This window comes from Podarcis muralis, chromosome Z (assembly GCF_964188315.1).
Source record: "Podarcis muralis chromosome Z, rPodMur119.hap1.1, whole genome shotgun sequence".
In the NCBI taxonomy this organism is placed as follows: Eukaryota; Metazoa; Chordata; class Lepidosauria; order Squamata; family Lacertidae; genus Podarcis; species Podarcis muralis.
This window is the reverse complement of record NC_135673.1, coordinates 31,931,290-31,951,153: the sequence shown is the minus strand read 5'-3', so window position 1 is coordinate 31,951,153 and position 19,864 is coordinate 31,931,290. Positions and strand designations below refer to the sequence as shown.

At 45.6% G+C, this 19,864-nt stretch overlaps 1 protein-coding gene across 5 annotated transcripts; it reads right to left on the bottom strand.

Annotated features, from left to right (window-relative positions):
• Nucleotides 1-468: 468 nt before the first annotated feature.
• LOC114589134 (protein eva-1 homolog C-like) lies at nt 469-19,222 on the bottom strand. 5 transcript variants are annotated; one of them, XM_077922389.1, is made up of 9 exons: nt 18,985-19,222; nt 15,783-15,982; nt 11,841-11,964; nt 11,111-11,263; nt 9,500-9,634; nt 8,867-9,010; nt 7,248-7,322; nt 3,809-3,898; nt 469-2,110 (listed from the first exon to the last, which is right to left on the bottom strand). In XM_077922389.1, the coding sequence occupies exons 1-9, from the start codon at nt 19,082-19,084 to the stop codon at nt 1,725-1,727; spliced, it is 1,407 nt and encodes a 468-aa protein (XP_077778515.1). In that variant the 5' UTR covers nt 19,085-19,222; the 3' UTR covers nt 469-1,724. The 5 variants fall into 5 exon arrangements, with proteins under 5 accessions (XP_077778515.1, XP_077778516.1, XP_077778517.1 ...); XM_077922390.1 differs by having other exon boundaries at nt 9,500-9,601; XM_077922391.1 differs by lacking the exon at nt 3,809-3,898 and having other exon boundaries at nt 470-2,110.
• Nucleotides 19,223-19,864: the final 642 nt, after the last annotated feature.

Sequence of the window (19,864 nt, the reverse complement as noted above, 5' to 3'; positions counted from 1 at the left end):
TGACCCTGCTGACTTTCCACCATGAAATGCCACCAGCCACAGTGGGGTGGCAAACCAGGATTTTTCCTGCATCAGCAGAAGATTTGACTAGAGAAGTCTGATTACAACGGGGCTTGCTCCAGCAAATAAACCAGTGAATTGTACTCACCTTAATTTGCAATTGTTGTATTTACCAATAACATATACATTGAACTCATAAATAAATAAGTCACAACCTTTTTTTTTTTTTTAGAACATCAACAACACACTACTATGGCCAAACTTTAAATTTTGTGCAAAATATTTTTATTTTCAGATTTACAGCTCTTGGCATCCAGGCCTGTTAAACACATCCAGAGAAGGAAGCAGGTGCTGCCGGATTTTGCTCATGAGCATATCTGAAAAATAAGGTTAAAAATGCAGTAGGAAGAGCAAATCAATTTGTTAAAAGCAGCAGCCTCTCCCTGTTTTCAAAACTCACATTACATAGTTTTATGTCAAGTCAGGTTCCAGGTGTTACATATACTGAGCTAGAGTATTTTTTTAAAACAACAACAGCAACAACAAAGACTAGGTTTCCACATCAATGTTTCTCTGGATAGTGTTGCTGGAGGCCATTGAAACCAGGCAGACCCGGCAGTTCTTCCTCCTATATCTACCTTGGTCTAGTTTGGCATTCAGAAAATGAAAGAAATATGATAAGAGCAGAGCGATGCCCTTCTGTTGCTGTTGGACTACAATTCCCACCAACCCCAACCAGGGGTGGTCATGAATGATGGGAGTTGTAGTGCAGCAACAACTGGAAGGCATCACTTTGCTCCAACTCCCACCATCCCCAGCCAGCATGGCCAATGGGAAGGGATGGAAGGAGTTATAGTACAACAACATCTGGAGGTCACCACAGGCTCCCTATCTCTGATCTAAATGTAACTTAAGGTCCCATCTGCACTAGGCATTGAAAGAATCCTGGAAACTGTAGTTAACAAGTGCTGAGAGTTTTTTGGAGACCCCCTATTCCCCTCACAGCGCTGCAACTCCCAAAGTTCTCTGGGGAAAAGGATTGATTGTTAAACCACTCTGTTAATTGCAGCTCTGGAAGGGAGAAGCCATGACAGTTTAAAGTGGTATAACACCGCTTTAAATGTAGATTCAAATGGGGACCTACTCATAATATACTCACTTATTTTACATTTCTAATCCCTTGCCCCAAATACATTGGAATGGGAAAAGAAGATAACAAAACCAACTTCGCAAAGCCCCAGCGATAAAGGGTCTGGAGACATTATGAGTCTCCTTAATTGTAAGGAGTTGAGGGAGTTGGGTATGATCAGCCTACAGAACAGAAGACTGAAGGGTGATATCACAGCCATCTTCAAATATCTATAAGGCTGTGATGTGGAAGAAGGAGGAGCAAGCTTGTTTTCTGCTTGCTCCAGAGGGTAGGACCCAAACCAACAGATTAAAGTTACAATAAAGGAGATTCCAACTAAACATTAGGAAGAACTTTCAGACAGTAAGAGCTGTTGGACAGCGGAACGGACTACCTTAATTCATTGGTTTTTAAACAGGTTGGGTGGTCATCTGTCAGGGATTCTTTAGATGTGATTCCTGCATTGCAGGGGGTTGGACTAAATGACTTTTGGGGATCCTTTTCTATGATTCTATAATTCTATGAAGCCATTGAGCTCAGTCCATCTCAGCTTACAACAGACAGCTCTGACCTTGTTCCCATGGCAAATTCTTTCTCATTTGGTAGCAGACTTAATTTTGTGGATGGCATATGGGCTGGACTCCTTGGGTATCCAGATCTCATCTCCCTCGTGGCCCATATGGTCTGCCGCTCCTTCCAGGGCCGCAGTGAGCTCTGGCCCAAATATATTGTTGGAGTTGCGGTAGGTGCGAGTGAGGCGGCGGAAGGAGGAGTCGGAGGAGCTGTCATCGTGGTTCTCGTCATCCTGCTCATCCTGCAGCTTGGTGGTCTCCAGCTCTAAGCTTTCGCTCAGCTCTGCAGCTTTGAAAGCCTCCTTTAAATCCTGGAGGAAGGCCACTTTGGGTGCAAAGAGGAGGAGGAGGAACACCAGGCCTCCTGAGACTCCGCACAGGAAATAAAAGCCCACCTTCTCAGGAACACCTGCAAAGAAAAAGGAAAGTAAGACTCAACAGGGGGGAAGCCAACCCACATTCTCCTCCCTTGCAGAGATAGGGTGTTGAGAGGGAGGGGCCAATAGCAGAAAGGACATGGTTTGGGGTGACTGAGCCTCCTGAACGTGGCATCGGCTCCAGCCATCCTCTCCTCCTCATATACCTAAGTCTGCAGTTTAACTGGAGGAAAAGAGAGATGGACTGATAATTAGAGAGGACACATCCAATTTATTGTGCACTCAGTGTGACTCATGCATGCAAGTTTACAGCGCCTGCACCAGGGATGAGAAGCCTTTGGCCCTCCAGATGTTGCTGGACTACATCTCCAATCAGACCCAGCCAGCATGACTCGTAGTCAAGAACGATGGGAGCTGCAGTCCAACAACCTATTAGAGGGCCAAAGGTTCCCCTTCCCTGTCACACACAATTCTGTTGTCATGAAAATGCTACCCCGTTTATTTTTCCTGTCTAATTGGAATTTACCACCTCCACACCCAGTTTTTACTTACTGCATATCTGCAGAACTGGCAAATCTGGATTAAATGGGGGGGGGGGGAGGACGACAACATGCAACCCCTGCCCATTCATTCCAGTGGGCTTTCCTTCTGCAACTCTAGGATGATGTCTTTAAAGAGAGTGGGTGTTGCACCCATAGAAAAGGCATCCCAAAAGGTCAAATGTGATATGTGAGATCCATGATGGGTTTACCCTTTTCTTGTAGTGTTACATTAAGGTTTCAGTTTTTATTGGAGTGAGTGGAGTGCTGTTTCCTTTTTCTAAATCCCACTCCCCATCTGAAAGCTGCTAACAGTCTTGCTGTGGTGAGAAGATGGGGATCTGTATTGTCCCTGCATTTCTTCCAGATGCTTCAGATCTGGAAAAGACTGGGGTAGGAGACATAGGTGAAGCACCTTTCTCCTGAAACTGCTGAACTGATAAAAAATGGCTTAAAAGAGCTGCTTAACAGTTAAGCTAGGGACGCGGGTGGCGCTGTGGGTAAAAGCCTCAGCGCCTAGGGCTTGCCGATCAAAAGGTCGGCGGTTCGAATCCCCGCGGCGGGGTGCGCTCCCGTTGTTCAGTCCCAGCGCCTGCCAACCTAGCAGTTCGAAAGCACTCCCGGGTGCAAGTAGATAAATAGGGACTGCTTACTAGCGGGAAGGTAAACGGCGTTTCCGTGTGCTGCGCTGGCTCGTCAGATGCAGCTTTGTCACGCTGGCCACATGACCCGGAAGTGTCTCCGGACAGCGCTGGCCCCCGGCCTCTTGAGTGAGATGGGCGCACAACCCCAGAGTCTGTCAAGACTGGCCCGTACGGGCAGGGGTACCTTTACCTTTACCTTTAACAGTTAAGCTATCCTGCTTTACAGAGAGCAGTCCTCTGTTTTCAGAACAGACCACTATGGCAAGACATGTTGCATTTCTATTACAGCTATGACAGTCACTTCTACAGCAGAATCTATCACACATAATTTAGCATGTGCAAACCTTTTGCCCTCTCTTTTTTGGGGGGAGTGGCACATTTCCTCTGTTCTGGCAGTAACTACGTGCCACCCCCATTTACCGCAAAGGTCGGGAGACCCAGTCACAGCTTTGCCGCCCGCATAATGTTCGCCATGGCCCTGATTGGCCTGGTTTCCCCCAGCATCCCAACTCTGCCCGTCTTGCACACCCAGGGAAGTCAGACATACCCCAGAAAAGGGCAAAAGTTTCCAGAGAGCTAGTAAATATCATCAGATTCTCTTGGAGCCTGGAAAGCCTCGGCCCAGTGTACCAGCCACCTGCAGCAAACAAGGGGATAGCACGTTCTTACTGACAAGGGTTTCGGGAGAGAAGGGAAGCCTGCCTAACAGACGTTCAGCCTTAAACTGCATCTCCTTTATCATGTAATCTATGGAACTCACCATCACAAAGGGGAAGGACCAGGGCTCAGTGGTGAAGCAACTGCTTTGTATGCAGAAGGTCCCAAGTTCATCCCTGGCACCCCCAGGTGGGGCTGGGAGACGCCCCTGCCAGAAACCCTGGAGAGGTGCTGCCAGTCAGTATAAACAATGCTGGTCTAGATGGACCAATGGTCTGACTCGAGATAAGGCAACTTCCTATGCTTTTAGCTTGTAGTGACGACAACTTCAGAAAGTACAGATTTATTACCCATGGTTATTAACCATGAGAGCTCAGTAGAACTTCCATGTCCAGAGGCAGTTAGCATGTAACAGCAGGTGGTTAGTAGGGGCTGTCACCATTGCACCCTTTTGGTGAGCTTTGGCCTCACTCTCACTTTCTCTGCTTCCTATTTACGTCTGCCGACCAAAAATGTTTCAGGGACCAGAAGGATATTATTATGATGTGTGTAGCCATTTCTATCCCACCCAACCCTGTTTTTATCCACATAACAGCCCTTTGAGGTAGACTAGCCTGAAAGTGCATGACGAGACTAAGGTCCCTTGGGGAGTTTCAGGGCTGACTGGGTCTGGTCTCTCTGGTCCCAGTCCAGTACTCTAACCAGTACACCACACTGCATCTTGCTTTCACGTGAAGAATGAATCTCAGAGTCCTCTGCTCTGCTAGGTGACAGGTGTGCATTCTGAGGATGAGGTGATTAAGTTATGTGGCATCCAGATATTGAACCATCATCTACAGCAAGGTAGGGCTGGCTGCAATCTGGAGTCAGTCAGTGTTGACGATACCATGAGAGATGGACCAAAGGCCTTGCACTCAAGGCCACTTCCTATGCAAGGCTGGTGGTGGACACTTCAGGCAGCAGGGGCAGAGAGCAGAGGTGGCTGCCCCCCGACTGTTTCTCCTACACTTTCCAACTACTCCCCTCTGTTGGAGGACAGAGCTGTGTACACCACCCAACCTGTCTTGCCACACCTTTAAACTAGCATGCTGCCACTGATGCAATGGAGGGCATTGCCACATCAGCCGTGTTGCAATCAGAATTATCTGCCAACCCAGTTCACTTCTACACATGAGATGAAAATAGGCACTATCTTGCCCTGTTGCCTCAAGGGGCAGACTGTTCTGGGCTAGGCCTAATCCAGTGCTTCCTGTCCTCTCTGGTCCTCTCTTTCATGGCCAGCTGGCTTTCACTCTCCTTCCCTAAACAAAAACTACAGCTGGTGATGCAAGGCCCCATCACCACTATTGCTTCTTTAATATACTTTAACTGGCTTCTAGCTGCTGCTGCTTCCATCCATGGTTGCTCATCTCACAGTGTTAACACTCAGGATAGACTCACTGACCCAGTTTTTGCTTTGGAGACATGGCTTGTCTCTTGCCCCTCATGAATGAGCACGGGCAATGAATTTCCCTCTGAACATGAGGAGATTAGGTGAGCCCAGGTGGGATCTTGAGCAGTGAGGGAAAGTCACAGGAGAACAAAGACGGGAAATGGAACCCCCATTCAAGGCAGAACTGATAACAACTGAGAAAAGTGGTGGGCAGGGAACTCGACAAAATGAACCAATTTATGCTGGAAATGTGAAGAGATTGAAGGGACATATGTGGTGGGGTTGTAAGAAAGCCAAAGATTATTGGGAGATGATATACTCAGAACAAACAAAAAAAAAAGATGGTAAGGTTCTCATTTCTCAAACAAACAAACAAACAAACAAAAAACACTCCGGAGATGTTCTTATTGAGTATAGTAGAGGGTGAAATACACAAGAAAGTACTTAGTCTCTTCCTCTAAGCAACAGCAGCGGCAAGAATAATTTATGCCCAAAGGTGAAAGGATTTTTATGTCCAAAGGTGAAAATAGTCCCACAGAAGTAAACTGGCAGAATAAGCTAATAGAATACGCGGAGTTAGCAATGTTGACTGCAAAGATAAGAAATCAGGATGAGTTGGCTATAAAAGAGGAGTGGGAATACTTTAGCGAATATTTAAAGAAATACAGTGGACACTCCGGATATGAACTTAATTTGTTCCAGGGGTCCGTACATACCCCGAAAAGTCCACAACATGAGGCACCGCTTCTGCGCACACGTGCGGTGCGCAAAGCGCTTCTGTGCATGCATGCACGGCGAAACCCAGAAGTATACCGGGTTTGCCGCATTCCCAACCTGGAAGTTATGTTACCCGAAGGTAACATAACCCAAGGGTCCACTGTATAACAACCAGATAAACTTCCAAGTGGGGTTAGATATATGCCTCACTCTTTTTTCCAAATTCCAATTGTGAAAAGTTAAAGTGTGGCTTATATTCAGGACCTTACACTGCCGGCAAAGGGGCATGGCTCTCCCCCCAGGAAGCAGCCCAGGAGCGCTGCCGCCCGCCACTCCAAAGCCTACCCTGAGCCATTGGATCGAAGGGGGGAAGGGGGCCGCTGGCAAAGCAGAATAGACCAGGAGCACGGGGCAAAGGGGTGCAGCCAGTCTGCTGTGGCTTATATTTGGGTTTTGTTTTTTTCTCCCTGTCCCCCTCCAATTTTAAAGGTGCAGCTTATATTCGGGTGCGGCTTATATTTAGGCCAATACAGTAATTAAGGAGATGCAGCTCAACAAGGTTCAGATAAGACCCCTGGGAAACACAAGACTTGTGTCCTTTTAATACAGTGAATACTAGGGGGAGAAGCCAATAAGGATGTTCTGGGTGTTATTAGGCCAAGGCAATTAGCTAATGGAAAGGAAAGGAACATGCTTTGTCCCTCATGCTTTCTGTTCTGCACACAAAACAGGCTCAGAAGGGCCTTAGTTTGTTCAATAGGGAATCTAATTAACAATTGGGACCTGCACAAAATGCTTTATTGAGGTTGCAACCAATCACTCCCTCCAAACAGAACACTTAACCACCACTCACCTCCATTTTTATTTTTTCCACCTACTTCATGGCTACATTTTGGAATACCCATTGGGTTGTTTAGGAAAGGGGGGGTTGATAAGTTTTTTTTGGGGGGGGGGTTAAAAAGTTGCAAATCTCATGATTCTGCTTATCATGCGGATAGCACACACTTCTTTCTTTGTGGCCCCAGTTAGGATACAGTCCTCTCAGCATTCACCACCTGAGACCACAGTCTGCAGAAGGGATTGCCTGCCTGCCTTAGATGGATTGTGGTGGTAGAAGATTCTACCAGCAGATTCTAAAGCAGAGCTTTACTTGTGATTAAGGTAAAAGCGGGATACTTACCATGTGTGTAGTCTGAGATTAAGAAAGGGTCTTCTTGGGAGTTGCGGCCCACCTCTTCCAGCAGCTGCCTTGGCACTAAAAAGGGGAAGAGGAATCATTGTTTGTGATTGGGGTGTGTGTGTCATGGTGGAGGTTTTGCTGCCAACTTTCAGCACAAAATGGACTGATGCCCATTTTATAGTTGCTACTGTGTGCAACAGTGAATGCTTGTGCAGGAGGTAGCACACTGTCAGTGTGTTTGTGAAACAGCCATATACACAAGGCACAAGGGGTGGTATTCAACGCTTTAGCAATAATAAATCCATTAAAATTAATTAACCTAACTTACTCATGTTCAATAATTTCAATGGGTCTGCTCTGAATAAAACTTAAATGAATAGCACCTTAAGAATTTAACAAGGCAGACTATGGCTTGATAAATAACATAAACATAACGTGGCTGCAGTCAAGACAGACTAAATAAAGCAGACTATGACACACTGAACTTAAACTCATCAGATCAAAACTATTCTAAGGAGAAGGACAACACCAAGTCTATTAAGACCAAGCAAGCAACACTTAGAATCAAATATGCAAGCAGCAGCAAGATTAAACTTAAAAAGTTTTATCTTAATGAAAAGGAACTATAAAGATTTGGGGTTTTGAGTAGACAAGGAACAGCTGGAATAGTACTGGTAAATAGAAACACATGAATAAAATAAATGCTTCCATCTAGAATTATTTAATGTCACTGCTTGTCAGAGAGAGAAACATTAAGTACAAGAAGCACATGAGAGAACATGTATTTACTTCAATAATAGGTAAAAAGGTAAGGTAAAGGACACCTGGACGGTTAAGTCCAGTCAAAGGTGACTATGGCGTTGCGGCACTCATCTCACTTTCAGGCCGAGAGAGACAGCATTTGTCCACAGACAGCTTTCCGGGTCATGTGGCCAGCATGACTAAACCGCTTCTGGTGCAACAGAACACTGTGACGGAAACCACAGCGCACGGAAATGCCGTTTACCTTCCCTTCTACTTGCACTGGCATGCTTTCAAACTGCTAGGTTAGCAAGAGCTGGGATAGAGCAATGAGAGCTCACCCCGTCACGGGGATTCGAACCACTGACCTTCTGATCAACAAGCCCAAAAGGCTCCTGAATGCCAGTTGCTGGAAACCACAGGAGGAGAGAGTGCTGTTGCAGGCTTTCCATATGCATCTATGTGGCCACTATGAAAATAAGATGCTGGAATAGATGGACCACTGAGCTGATCCAGCAGGGCTGGTCTTAAGTTCTTATGCCAGTCATGATGGCTGTTTACTACCTACAGCGTCAGAGGGTTTCTGAATTCCAGTCACTGGAAGACAATGGTGGGAGAGGTCTATTGTCCTTGTGTCCTGCTTGTGAGCTTCCTTGAGGTATCTGGGTTGGCCACCATGAGGAACAGGATGCTGACCTAGAAGGGCCTTTGGCCACAGGGATTTTTTGTGACAGCAGCAATTCTTATAGGTAGGAGTGCCATCCATATCTTAACCTTCAGCTGTCAAGCAGTTTAAGCATTCTCCTGTCCCTCTGATTTCTACAGTGCCAGTTTTCCAATCAAGCACAATTTGATACAGGTTTTTTTACGTAGCTTACCGCAAGTATAGGAGACTCTCAGCTGTTTCTTCACTCCAGGGAAGCAGGGGTCTCCGAAAGTGGCTTTATCAGCAACAATGGTGCAGTTCTCCTTCTTGTGACACCTCCGGGAAACTCTCCTCAAGGCATCAGGAGCCAGACACTCTAAAGCATGGACACAGCACATTCAGTCCCAAAGAACGGTGCAGAAGTGCCACACCTGGCTTCAGTTCAACCACAAACTTAGGGGTAGGAAACAGCATAAGGCAAGTAGGTTAAATCCTGCCTTCTCCAACCCCCCACCCACTACAGGCCTGACAATCACCTGATATCACACTTCTGAAATTTCCTTGTGACTAACAGTGGCATTCTGAAAGTTCTCTTCCACTGTGTAAATTTAAATGGTCTCCATCAGTGTGAAGGTTATCTGTCATCACTTAGGCTCTATTACTGCTGGCTTCAGGTTTTGCAAGGATCTTGGGCAATGGTGCCCTTCTCCTCACTTCTGTTGTTGCTGCCTATTCACTGATCTCTTCGGCCTGAAGTCTACAGCATATCTACCTCCAAGCACCCTGTTTTAAGCAGGAACCATAGAAGTCAATCCCAGCTTCTGTTTGTATCCTGGAATGTCCCATTTTGTGGCCTGGCACTCACTCTGGCGCAAGTCAGCAGGGTCAGTCCAGCACTTTGGGATGACCCAAGTGATGACTGCCAGACCACCAGACCAGAAGGCATGCCCCTTCAGATGTTCCCATTCTGGAGATGAAAATGTTGGAGGGTATGATACAACTGTCACGGGGAGGAGAGAGAGATGAGAGAAATTTGCTACTCCTTGCTCCCATAATGTTTCTTCTACCCAGAAAGGTGAACAGAGAGAAACAGCAAGGAGAAGAAGCAGGGCTAGGGTGCTCTAGTAGTTGGCATTCAGCCCCAGATGGAAACCAACCCCTAGTGCCAGGTTCTCAGACAGTTAGTATACATTATTCACCTTTGGCCAAGGTGGGGAACTCTTTCTAGTTGGCGAAACAATGCTTAGGTGCCCCAACCCCTGTGGATCTTTTTGACTGGTGGATAGTGCCGCCCTTCTGTCAATCACCTTGCATCACAATGGCTTCAAGTGGGGCATCTTGATTTGCCTGTGTGATTTGAAATCAACCCATGCGGGCAACGGCACAGGGCACTGCAGGTGCCACCTGCCTACTGATGTGCAGTGTCTACAAACCCAACATTTGGCAGTGAGCAGCATCTTCACCTATTGTATGCGACATCAGATGCAGGGCAGTTGGTGTGGCATGACTGAAGCAGACCCTGGGCAATGTGGGGAGACCAGCCAGATTTCTTGTGGCTGGTATTCAGTAACAAGTCTGATGCGCCTGTTCAAAACCACATTTGTCTTTGAGTGATGCAAACAGCATGAAAAACTCAGCAGGTGAGTGAGAGACTGGGTGCTAGGAGGAAAGGGGGCATTGCCTAAAATTGGAACTCTCACATGTTCAACAACCACTATCTCTGATCTCTACGGAAGGCCTGCCTTTCTCCAACAAGCTTCCAAGTGGAGATCTTTATCCCATTATGTATCTGTGATGTATCAGTAAATGTTACTACATATGAAATTGCTTTTAATTGTTTAATTGTATGGGATTGTTGTTTATGGTCTTAAGTAAGGAATTGTTCTTAATTGTTTTAATTGCAGGTGTTTGTTTGTTTTCATAGTTATAACCCTCGCTTTCATAAATATCTATATCAAGGTGCTATACAATGTGTAAGAATAAAATTTGCAAACTATCCATAAAAAAACCATCATTTTAAAAACAGCAAAAACAAATCAAGAAATATTGAATGGCTAAAAAGAAAAAGGAAATTCATATTGCAAAGTCCTGTTTAAGGAAGATAGTTTTCAGAAGAAGGGAGGGATGGTTCTGGCTAAACATCTAGTGGCAGGAAGTTCTACAGGACAGAGGTTGCCATGCTAAAGGCTCAGTCCCCTGTGAAGGCCAACCAAACTTCAAAGCCATAGGGAGCCACAGGAAGTGCCCCGCCAGACGCTATCAGTGATTGGGTCTGGAGATTAAGAAATGAGATAGTCCTTAAGGTACTTTGAAATTGCTTTGAGATATTTTGAGGGGAGCATTTCAGAAATGGAATCTGGTAAAATAAATAAATAAAACTGATCTGCTGCTTTTAATCCTTTGGTGACTGTTCAAGCTCCAGAAGCTCTTAGCTTTGTCCTGGGAAACTCCAGGCCACTGCCATTTCCCTTCATACCTATGTCAGGTCCCGTCCTGTTCACCGATTCGCATTCTGGCTTTCCCCGCAAAGGCCTCCCATAGATGGCAGAGTAAATAGCTAGGATGGACTTGTTCCGGCACTGCAGTCTCAGTTTTTCATTTTCACACACGGTCTTCAGGCGATGGTTGGCTAGGACACAGGGATGGACAAATCTGTCAATTTCAGCTTCTCTGAAATTTTTCATTTTTTCCACTCACCCGTTCTCCACATTTCCACATCCAGTGCTTTTTTTCTAAAACAATGTTTAGGGGTACTCATTTTGACTTAAGAAAATCACTATTTTATAGTTCAAATCGGGGAAAATAAATATAATAAATGGACAAAAGTAGAGAGATTCACAAAATGTTTAGGGGTATGCGTACCCCTGCGTACCCCCAGGAAAAAAAGCACTGTCCACATCCATTTGTGATTCACCAGTATTTTGGTCTCCTAATATATGCATGATTGTGTGCAATTTCCCCTATTATAATGCATTTTTATATGTTATTTTCACCAACAGATGCACACATGTTTTATGCACACATAGATGCGTTATTTTTCAGTTTATTCTTGCTTTTATCACAATATGTGCATTTTTGTACACATTGCTTGACTGCGGACTGCTTAAATAAGAAAAGTAAATGTGACTTCAAAAGGAACATCAGAATCATAAACTGCTAACACCAATGAACCCTGGCCTAGTTAATGCCTTGTTGAACTCACTCACCTGGTCTGCATTTGTAGGAGACCACCAAGTACTTGTGCGTACCTGGGCATGGATCAGGGCCGAACACATGGCTGTGGACAGAGAAATGACACCATCGCTGGTCCTGACACTCATCCATCATTTTCTGTAGGAGAAGGAGAGGCTTTAAAGTTGTACCAGAGTTAAGTTCTTTGTTAGAAAGGTGATGACTCGTGCCTAGAAAAAACTCTGCTGACCTGGTACCCTCCAGATATTTTGGACTACAGCTCCCTACAACTCCCATCAAATTCCAGTGCAACTCCCCATAAAAGTCAATACCAGGGACACCCGGTCCCATTTTGCTGCCTGAGGCAAAACAGGAATGTGCCATCTGCCATGGAAACCTCCTGCATGAAGTCACTCTCATTAGGGTTGTGCAGTGGCGCCTGCCAAGTGGTGATGTCGTCACTGGATTCTGGTGAGCTCTCAAAATCACACGAGATTTTGACGAGGTCTCGTGAGATTTCATGGCATGTATGAGATCTTGCCAGAAGCCGCCAATAGTAGAGGGGATGGGATAGGCTGAGCACCTGCCCCTTGGAGTTCTGCTGCCCAAGGCAACTGCCTCATAGTTTTGGCCATAGCCCAAAAGCAGCTGAAGGGCTACAGGCTAGCAAAGGATGACTACAACATGTGTGGGTAGAAACAACCTCTCCCACGTCCCACTGACCTTCAGAGCACCCACATGGGAGATCCTAACATATTGCACTCCATTCCAATCTCCACGAACAGTGTGATATTCCAGGGGTTTCTGGTGCTTTACTCAGGGGGTTTGTGTTTCCCTTTGGACAATAAGGCACAGGGGAGACTGTGGTATCTTTCTGAAATACGGGTTATTTACACATATTTACAACCTGAGTCTACTGTGGAGGGGGTTCTGAGTAGGGTTGTGTGACTGGCTTGCCTCCTGGTGCCCCCGTTGACTCAACCACCAGAGCAAGAACAGCTGGTGCTGAGAGCTGTCTCGGCTACCTCTCCTCACACTACTTTCCTTCTTATCTCTCCCCCTCAAGCCCCCCAGCCCGCTCCCTGCCTTCCTCGGTTCAATTTGCTCGATAGCATGGCCCAGTGCAGAGCAGGCGCTGTGTTCCCCGGGTTCTGCCTTAGCATCCTGCTTGGGAGCCTCCTGCCCCAGCCGCTGCCTCTGAAAGGCAAGTGCAAAAGTTGAGCTGAGGCTCCACACACCTTCTCTCTCCCTCAGTCCAGCGAATCCTGTCTCTCGCCTCAGCCACCGCTGCCCAACATACGCGCTGAGCGCTTTGTGCAAATTTGCCTTATTTTCATCACTTTTAGAGCTTTATTTTTCAAAAAAGGTCTCATTGCCATACACCTGAGTTTTCCCAGACAATTTGCCGTGAACTGGAAATTCCTCCCAGATGTGGTTTTCAAGGTCAAAATCCCGGATATGTCTGGGAAACCCTGGACATATGTCAGCCCTAGTTCTGAGCATCTCATCCTAAGCAGTGCCAGCTTCTTCCAAAGGCAGCTGCATCCCTGCCCTGCTGCTTGCCTTTCCCCCAAGAATGGTCACATCCCACCTGTTCTAACCTAGCTAGTCTAAGCCCTAGTACACAGAGAGAGGCCCCACTCACCTGCATTCTCCCATCTAGTTCTTTGATGCTTTGTTGTGCTAATGGATCATTACCTCCAAGGAAATTGGGTTGAACTCTATTACCTCTGAACCCATGCTGACATCACAGAATTAGTGATGTCTGGTACAGGTCTAGCACAGAGGTCTGACTCAATTAGCCTTCACACATGCTAATTAAATGATTAACAGGGACTGTCACAACTAAAATACACATGTGGATGTCTCTTAAATACACACAAGTCTAGCTATTTCACCAGGTTCTAACACACAAGCGCTACTTAAATTCTAATGTTTACTGACGAAACCACAGCTGCCAATTGCTAGTCTTCAGCCAAGCACTAGATGGAGTGATGTGCTTTTAGAAGGCCCTGCAGCTGCTCATGTTATCTCTCCTGACTAGATCAAAGCCTGTTCAACTCATGACGACCCAGCAGTCCAAACAGCCAGTGGTGCTGTCAGGGCAGAATTTGGGGGCAGAAATCCAGGGGCCACATCAGAGGGAGGTCTGGCTTAGCACGTTCTGAAGTACGTGACGGAATGCACATTATCATTATGGAGTGTCCCCTTCCTTGTAAGCCCATTAAGCCCAGAGCCTAAAATTAACTAACTGCACCACTACAAATAGCTTGTTTCCCAAGGTATAGAAAGGCAGCAAAAACAGCTGACTTATCGGATACTGCAGATTATACATTCAGAGAGTCCTCTTCCCTGTAGGACCATTACTGTGAGCCTACCCATACAACCTCTCCCTAGGAATCTCTTTTAGTGAATCTGAAGAACATAAGAACAGCTCTGCTGGGTCTTGCCAGTGGCCCATCGAGTCCACATTCTGATCTCACAGATGCCAGCCAGAAACCTATGGGAAGCTCACAAGCAGGACGTGAATACAATAGCTCCCTCCTTGCTTGTGATTCCCAGCAACAGGCATGTAGAGGCATTGTGCTTCTGACCATGGAGGTAGGAGTGGCTACATTGGTGGCTATTGGAACTGGTGGTGCAGGGAGACCAGCAGTAGGCAGAGCTAGAGTCAATGACAGGCAGAGGCATCCCCATGACTGCTTGTAAGTCAGATGGCAGGTAAGGCTGGCTGAAGTTGGTTGGGCAGCACCTCATTTGTCCTCATCAGCCAGCTTCCATGACTAGTAGCCATAGTAGCCTTATCCTCTTGCCCAGCACACTGAAATGCTTTGTTCCATCCTCTGCATTTTTGGCATATTCTTGTTGACACCAGCTACTCCTGTAGCAACCACATTACAGCTGCTACTTGCGGCCATTTCATGAAAGCAAGGAAAATCCCTACCTAGAAACCCCTTCTGCATGGGAAAGGAGAATACAGTGCTACCTCCATGCTGATTATCACATGAGTGAAGATCACACATGTTGTGTGCATGCAATGCTAAGGAGACATAGTGAGCTATGCAAAGAAGGAGTTTCCTGGTGACAGCAGTGAGTCGGATCTTGATGCAAAGTTCTGAATTACTAGAGCACAAGCTTGCTTCTCAGGCCTCCTCCCCACCCTTCCCATCAGACCCACTCTTTGCCAAATGAATTGTGCAAATGAGGAAATGCCTTGACTTTAATCTTGGATAAACATAGCTGGCTGGCTTGCTTACTAAGCAAACTTTGTTAGTTCATCTTGGATGGGTTTTGTACTCTAAGCAGCCAGTATATTGTGAAGTAAGTGGATGAGTCCATCAGTTTTGAATTCTTTGATTTCTTATTTTTCCAACTGCAAGTTCATTTCACTGCATTTCCATATCAGTTTGCAATTATTATTTATTTCAAAAAAAAGTCCCCACAGATATTCATCTGTATTTTAGTGGATAGGTGTCCTAATTTTTGTGAGCATTTTTTAATAAAAATTGCATCCTACCATTCTTCCAAGGACCATAGAGTTCAACCCCCCTTACCCATTTTGTCTTCACAACAACCCTATGAAGATTAGGCTAGAATAAGAAACAGTGACTGGACCAAGGTCACACAGTAAGCTTCGTGGATGAGTGGGGATTTGAACCCATATTTTAGTTCAACACTCTAACTGAAGCTCATTGGGTAACCTTGAGCCCTTCTGGCCAGGTCTATTCTGATTTCAGATGGGGGACATTCCCAGCTCTACCTAGAGAAGTTGGAGGTTGAATTTTCTACCTGCAAAGCAGATATTCTACCACTGAGCTGCAGCTGCTTGATTAAAAAAAAGGGGAAAAAACTTGCACATTCCAATTTTTAAAAATAGCATGTTAATTTCTGCTCAGCAAGCAGTGCCCCAGTTCTCTGTTATTAATTCTATCAACACATTTTTTGTGCTGTTCTATGTAAATGTTAGGGCCTTTTACCTGTTGGGCTGTGGCAGACACACAATCAGTGCTTTCCAAGGAGAGGTCTTCTGTGGTTGGGCATAGGTTTCGACTGGGCACTCGGCGTCCATAGAATGCAGAAAGGACACTAATGGAAGTCTTGTGGGGGCAAATTATTGTCATCTGCTCCCTATCACAGGCGTGGGCAGTATGGTTTTTCAAAATCTTCTGTAGGTAACCTGATGGAAAAACAAAGCAAATTGGTTTGGGTGTCTCTGGAAAGAAAATAATGCTAAATATGTCTGCCAATCTCCTATCATTTTAAAATATAGAAATAAGTGAAACCATCCACTTCTGGACCAGAACTGGCTTAGCAAAGCTAATTTTTTTTAAACTTGAGTGTCCACCAATCTTTACACTCCTCTATCTCTTGGTGCCACCATCAAGAAATGTGATGAGTTTGGGTTGGTTCTTGAGACCCTCATGATGTAGGAACATCACTTAGAGGGGCCCCAGGTGTGCATTCTCTGCACCTGTAAAAGTTTTGGGGTGGTTACACAGATTCATTTCCAATCAGTGCATATGCTGCAACTTCCTGCTGAAATCGCACAACTTTTTATACCACAAATGTTCTGGTTTATATTGGCCCCACTTTTGCTGTGCTATAGTCCTTCTAGACAGCAATAATATGGAAGCATTGCAGAAGAAACTAAAGCACGATAAGCTCACTACTAATGCACTATTATTGTGTCCATAACATCTTGCCAATGTGATACCCTCCAGATGGCACCGGACTACAACTCCTATCATCCCTCACCATTGGCCATGCTGGCTGAAGCTGATGGGAGTTGGAGTCCAGCAGCACCTGGAGTGCACCACATTGGCCATCCCAACTTAAAATGTTCAAGAACGTCAGCATAACCATGCTGATTTCAGTCACTCTGCAGTCTGTTCTGGCCCTATAATGGAACAACAGCTTTATTGAAAGGAACCACAAGGGTTTGAGGGGGGCAGGGTTCTAATGTAGTTTTGTTTTAACATTGTGGGTAAGTGGTGCTGTAGAGCAAGCACTAAAAGAGGCAAAGTGTCACCACATATGCAGAGACTATGATTTCTCATGGGTGCTATTTGCCTCCCCTCTGCTTGCCAAATAAGCAAGCTTTTCTAAAAGAGAAACCTACCAAACGAGTGGGGCAGACAAAGAGGTGGGTTGCAATAGCATGCATTTTTAGTTTGAAAATGGCAAGATCCTTTCATCATGACCACCCAAAACGCCAAAGAATTGCGAGGAAGAGCTTGAATTCGACAGAAATTTCATCAGGTTGAATGTTAAGCAAAAGGGAGGGGGTGAGATAATAGCAGGCTTCCTATTAGAATCATAGAATTGTATGGTTGGAAGGGACCCTTGCAGCCATACATGTCTGCATTGAGTTGATTTTAATTTTGTACAGTCTTAGAAGAGGTGTGTCTATGGGGATGTGATTATGATCACATTGGTAGTCATCTGTATCCAGGGCAGCAGTCTACCAGTTCCACCTGGTACGCAGGGTGAGACCCTACCTGCCTGCGGACTGCCTCGCCAGAGTGGTGCATGCTCTAGTTATCTCCCGCTTGGACTACTGCAATGCGCTCTATGTGGGGCTACCTTTGAAGGTGACCCAGAAACTACAACTAATCCAGAATGCGGCAGCTAGACTGGTGACTGGGAGCGGCTGCCAAGACCACATAACACCGGTCTTGAAAGACCTACATTGGCTCCCAGTACGTTTCTGAGCACAATTCAAAGTGTTGGTGTTGACCTTTAAAGCCCTAAACAGCCTCAGCCCAGTATACCTGAAGGAGCGTCTCCACCCCCATCGTTCTGCCCAGACGCTGAGATCCAGCAGCGAGGGCCTTCTGGCGGTTCCCTCATTGCGAGAAGCAAAGCTACAGGGAACCAGGCAGAGGGCCTTCTCGGTAGTGGCGCCCGCCCTGTGGAATGCCCTTCCAGCAGATGTCAAAGCGATAAACAACTACCTGACATTCAGAAGACATCTTAAGGCAGCCCTGTTCAGGGAAGTTTTTAATGTGTGACATCTTAGTGTACTTTTGGTCATTGTGGAAGCCGCCCAGAGTGGCTGGGGAAACCCAGCCAGATGGGCAGGGTACAAATAATTTATTATTATTATTATTATTATTATTATTATTATTATTATTATTATTATTATTTTAGCTATTTCCAGAAAGGCAGCTGCGTTGGTCTGTTGCAGCAAAAATAATGCATACTATAGCACCTTAAACTCTTTGTTGTACTTAGTCATTTTTGCTTTTTGCATGGAGTTCTTTCATTTAAGGCAGCCCTATAGTGTAGTCCTGGGAGTAATTTAAGTTCTAGAAACCCCAAATGTGACAAGAATTTCCATTATGGGATGTATAGGGGCGAGGGAAGATGTACATATCTACATAGTGCTTTCAAAGGCATTTGAAAAATTCGGAAATGAGCTGAAGAATTGCCCTCCTAGATTCATGTCAATAATACTCCAAGGCTGCTCTTCAAATGAGGACCAGCAAAATGTCACCCACTTTTCTTTTTAAAGTCTGGAAGAAAAACTTCCTAATGGTAGAGCAAAATATCTCAGAAGGTGGTGGGCTCTCCTGTCAAGGAATCTGTAATTTCCTGCAACAGGGGTCTGGGCTGGATGACCCATGAAGTCCCTTGCAACTCTGTGATTCAAGGAGTCATCAATCAATAGTCTAAGATAGGCATGTCCAACAGGTAGATTGTAATTCACTGGTAGATCACTGGACATTTGTGGTAGATCACTGGTAGATCACTGGCTCCCCCAAAAGAAGCTCAACAACTTTGGTTCCCCCAAAAAAGCTCAACATAGTTGCCCTGCACCCCCCAAAAATGGGACTTTCCTCCTCCCTAAATAAAGCTCAACAACTTTGACCTGAATCCCCAAAAAGGGGGTAGATCACTGCCAGTTTTTAACTCTGTGAGTAGAACACAATCTCTTGGGAGCTGGCCACCCCTGGTCTAAGAAAAAGGCTCTTTGAGTCAGCCTTTCCACTGTCCCCCTTCCTTTCTTCCCACCTCCGCCTCTCTGCATGGAACAGAGATTTCTAAGATCTTGTGTAAGGTTAGTGGAGGCTGCCTTCCTTCTACAGTCACTGCCTGTTAGGAGACAGCAGTTGCAGCAGGACGGATGCTGGAGAAGAGCCTCCCTCCTCTCAGTTTTAGCTCATCTCACAGACTCACCTGAAAACTCGGGAGCTGCCTTCAGCAAAGTTGAAAAACAGAAGAAGCCCAGCACAACCCCAAACATCCGAGGCCAACTCATCAGCCAAGATCCGGGCATCGCATCATACACACAGTCCTGGTTTTCCTGCTGTTGCCTGCCCCTGTGCTCCAGACTTCATGGTCTCTCTCATCTGTTTCTGCTGCTGGAACTCAAATGCTCCTATTGTCCATTCACAATGAGCTGGTTCTTAGCACTGCCGGCAGTGCGGGTGTGTTTCCTAGTTAACCAAAAGAGGTCCAGTAAGTCCAACGTTCCTGATTGGACTTACTGGACCTCTTTTGGTTAACTAGCCCTAAGCCAGGGGTAGTCAATGTGGGGCTCTCTACATCAACCCCTGCCAACTTGGTCAATAGCTGATAGTCCCAACAACGTCTGGAGGGCATTATTGCCCTAAGTTTAAGAGGCCCCAAAAGAACGTTTATTATTCCAACAGAAAGGACAGTGAAAATAAAAACACTGCAGTAAACATTTATATCTGCATATATCCTGGGAGATAGGTGAGGATGCATCTTAAAACTAGAAATCTAACTAAAACGTGTCTTGCAATAAGTGTATTTGCACGTGAGATGCTTTCACAATGAAAGTACCTTTATGATTTCGTATTTAGCATATATTAAAACCTTTAATGTACACCAAACCAAGAGCAGTTACCTGGCTTAGTGACATTTTGATTATGGTTATTTCTTTACAGATTTATAAACACAATACGATGGTGTGCAGCTGATAAGTATATTTCTGTCACATCTGAATAATGATACCTGTTGTAGAGTCTGGTTTCCCAGTTTCCTTCCTTTTTTAAGCCAGTTATGTAAAACTTGTTTTTTGGATTTAGATGCC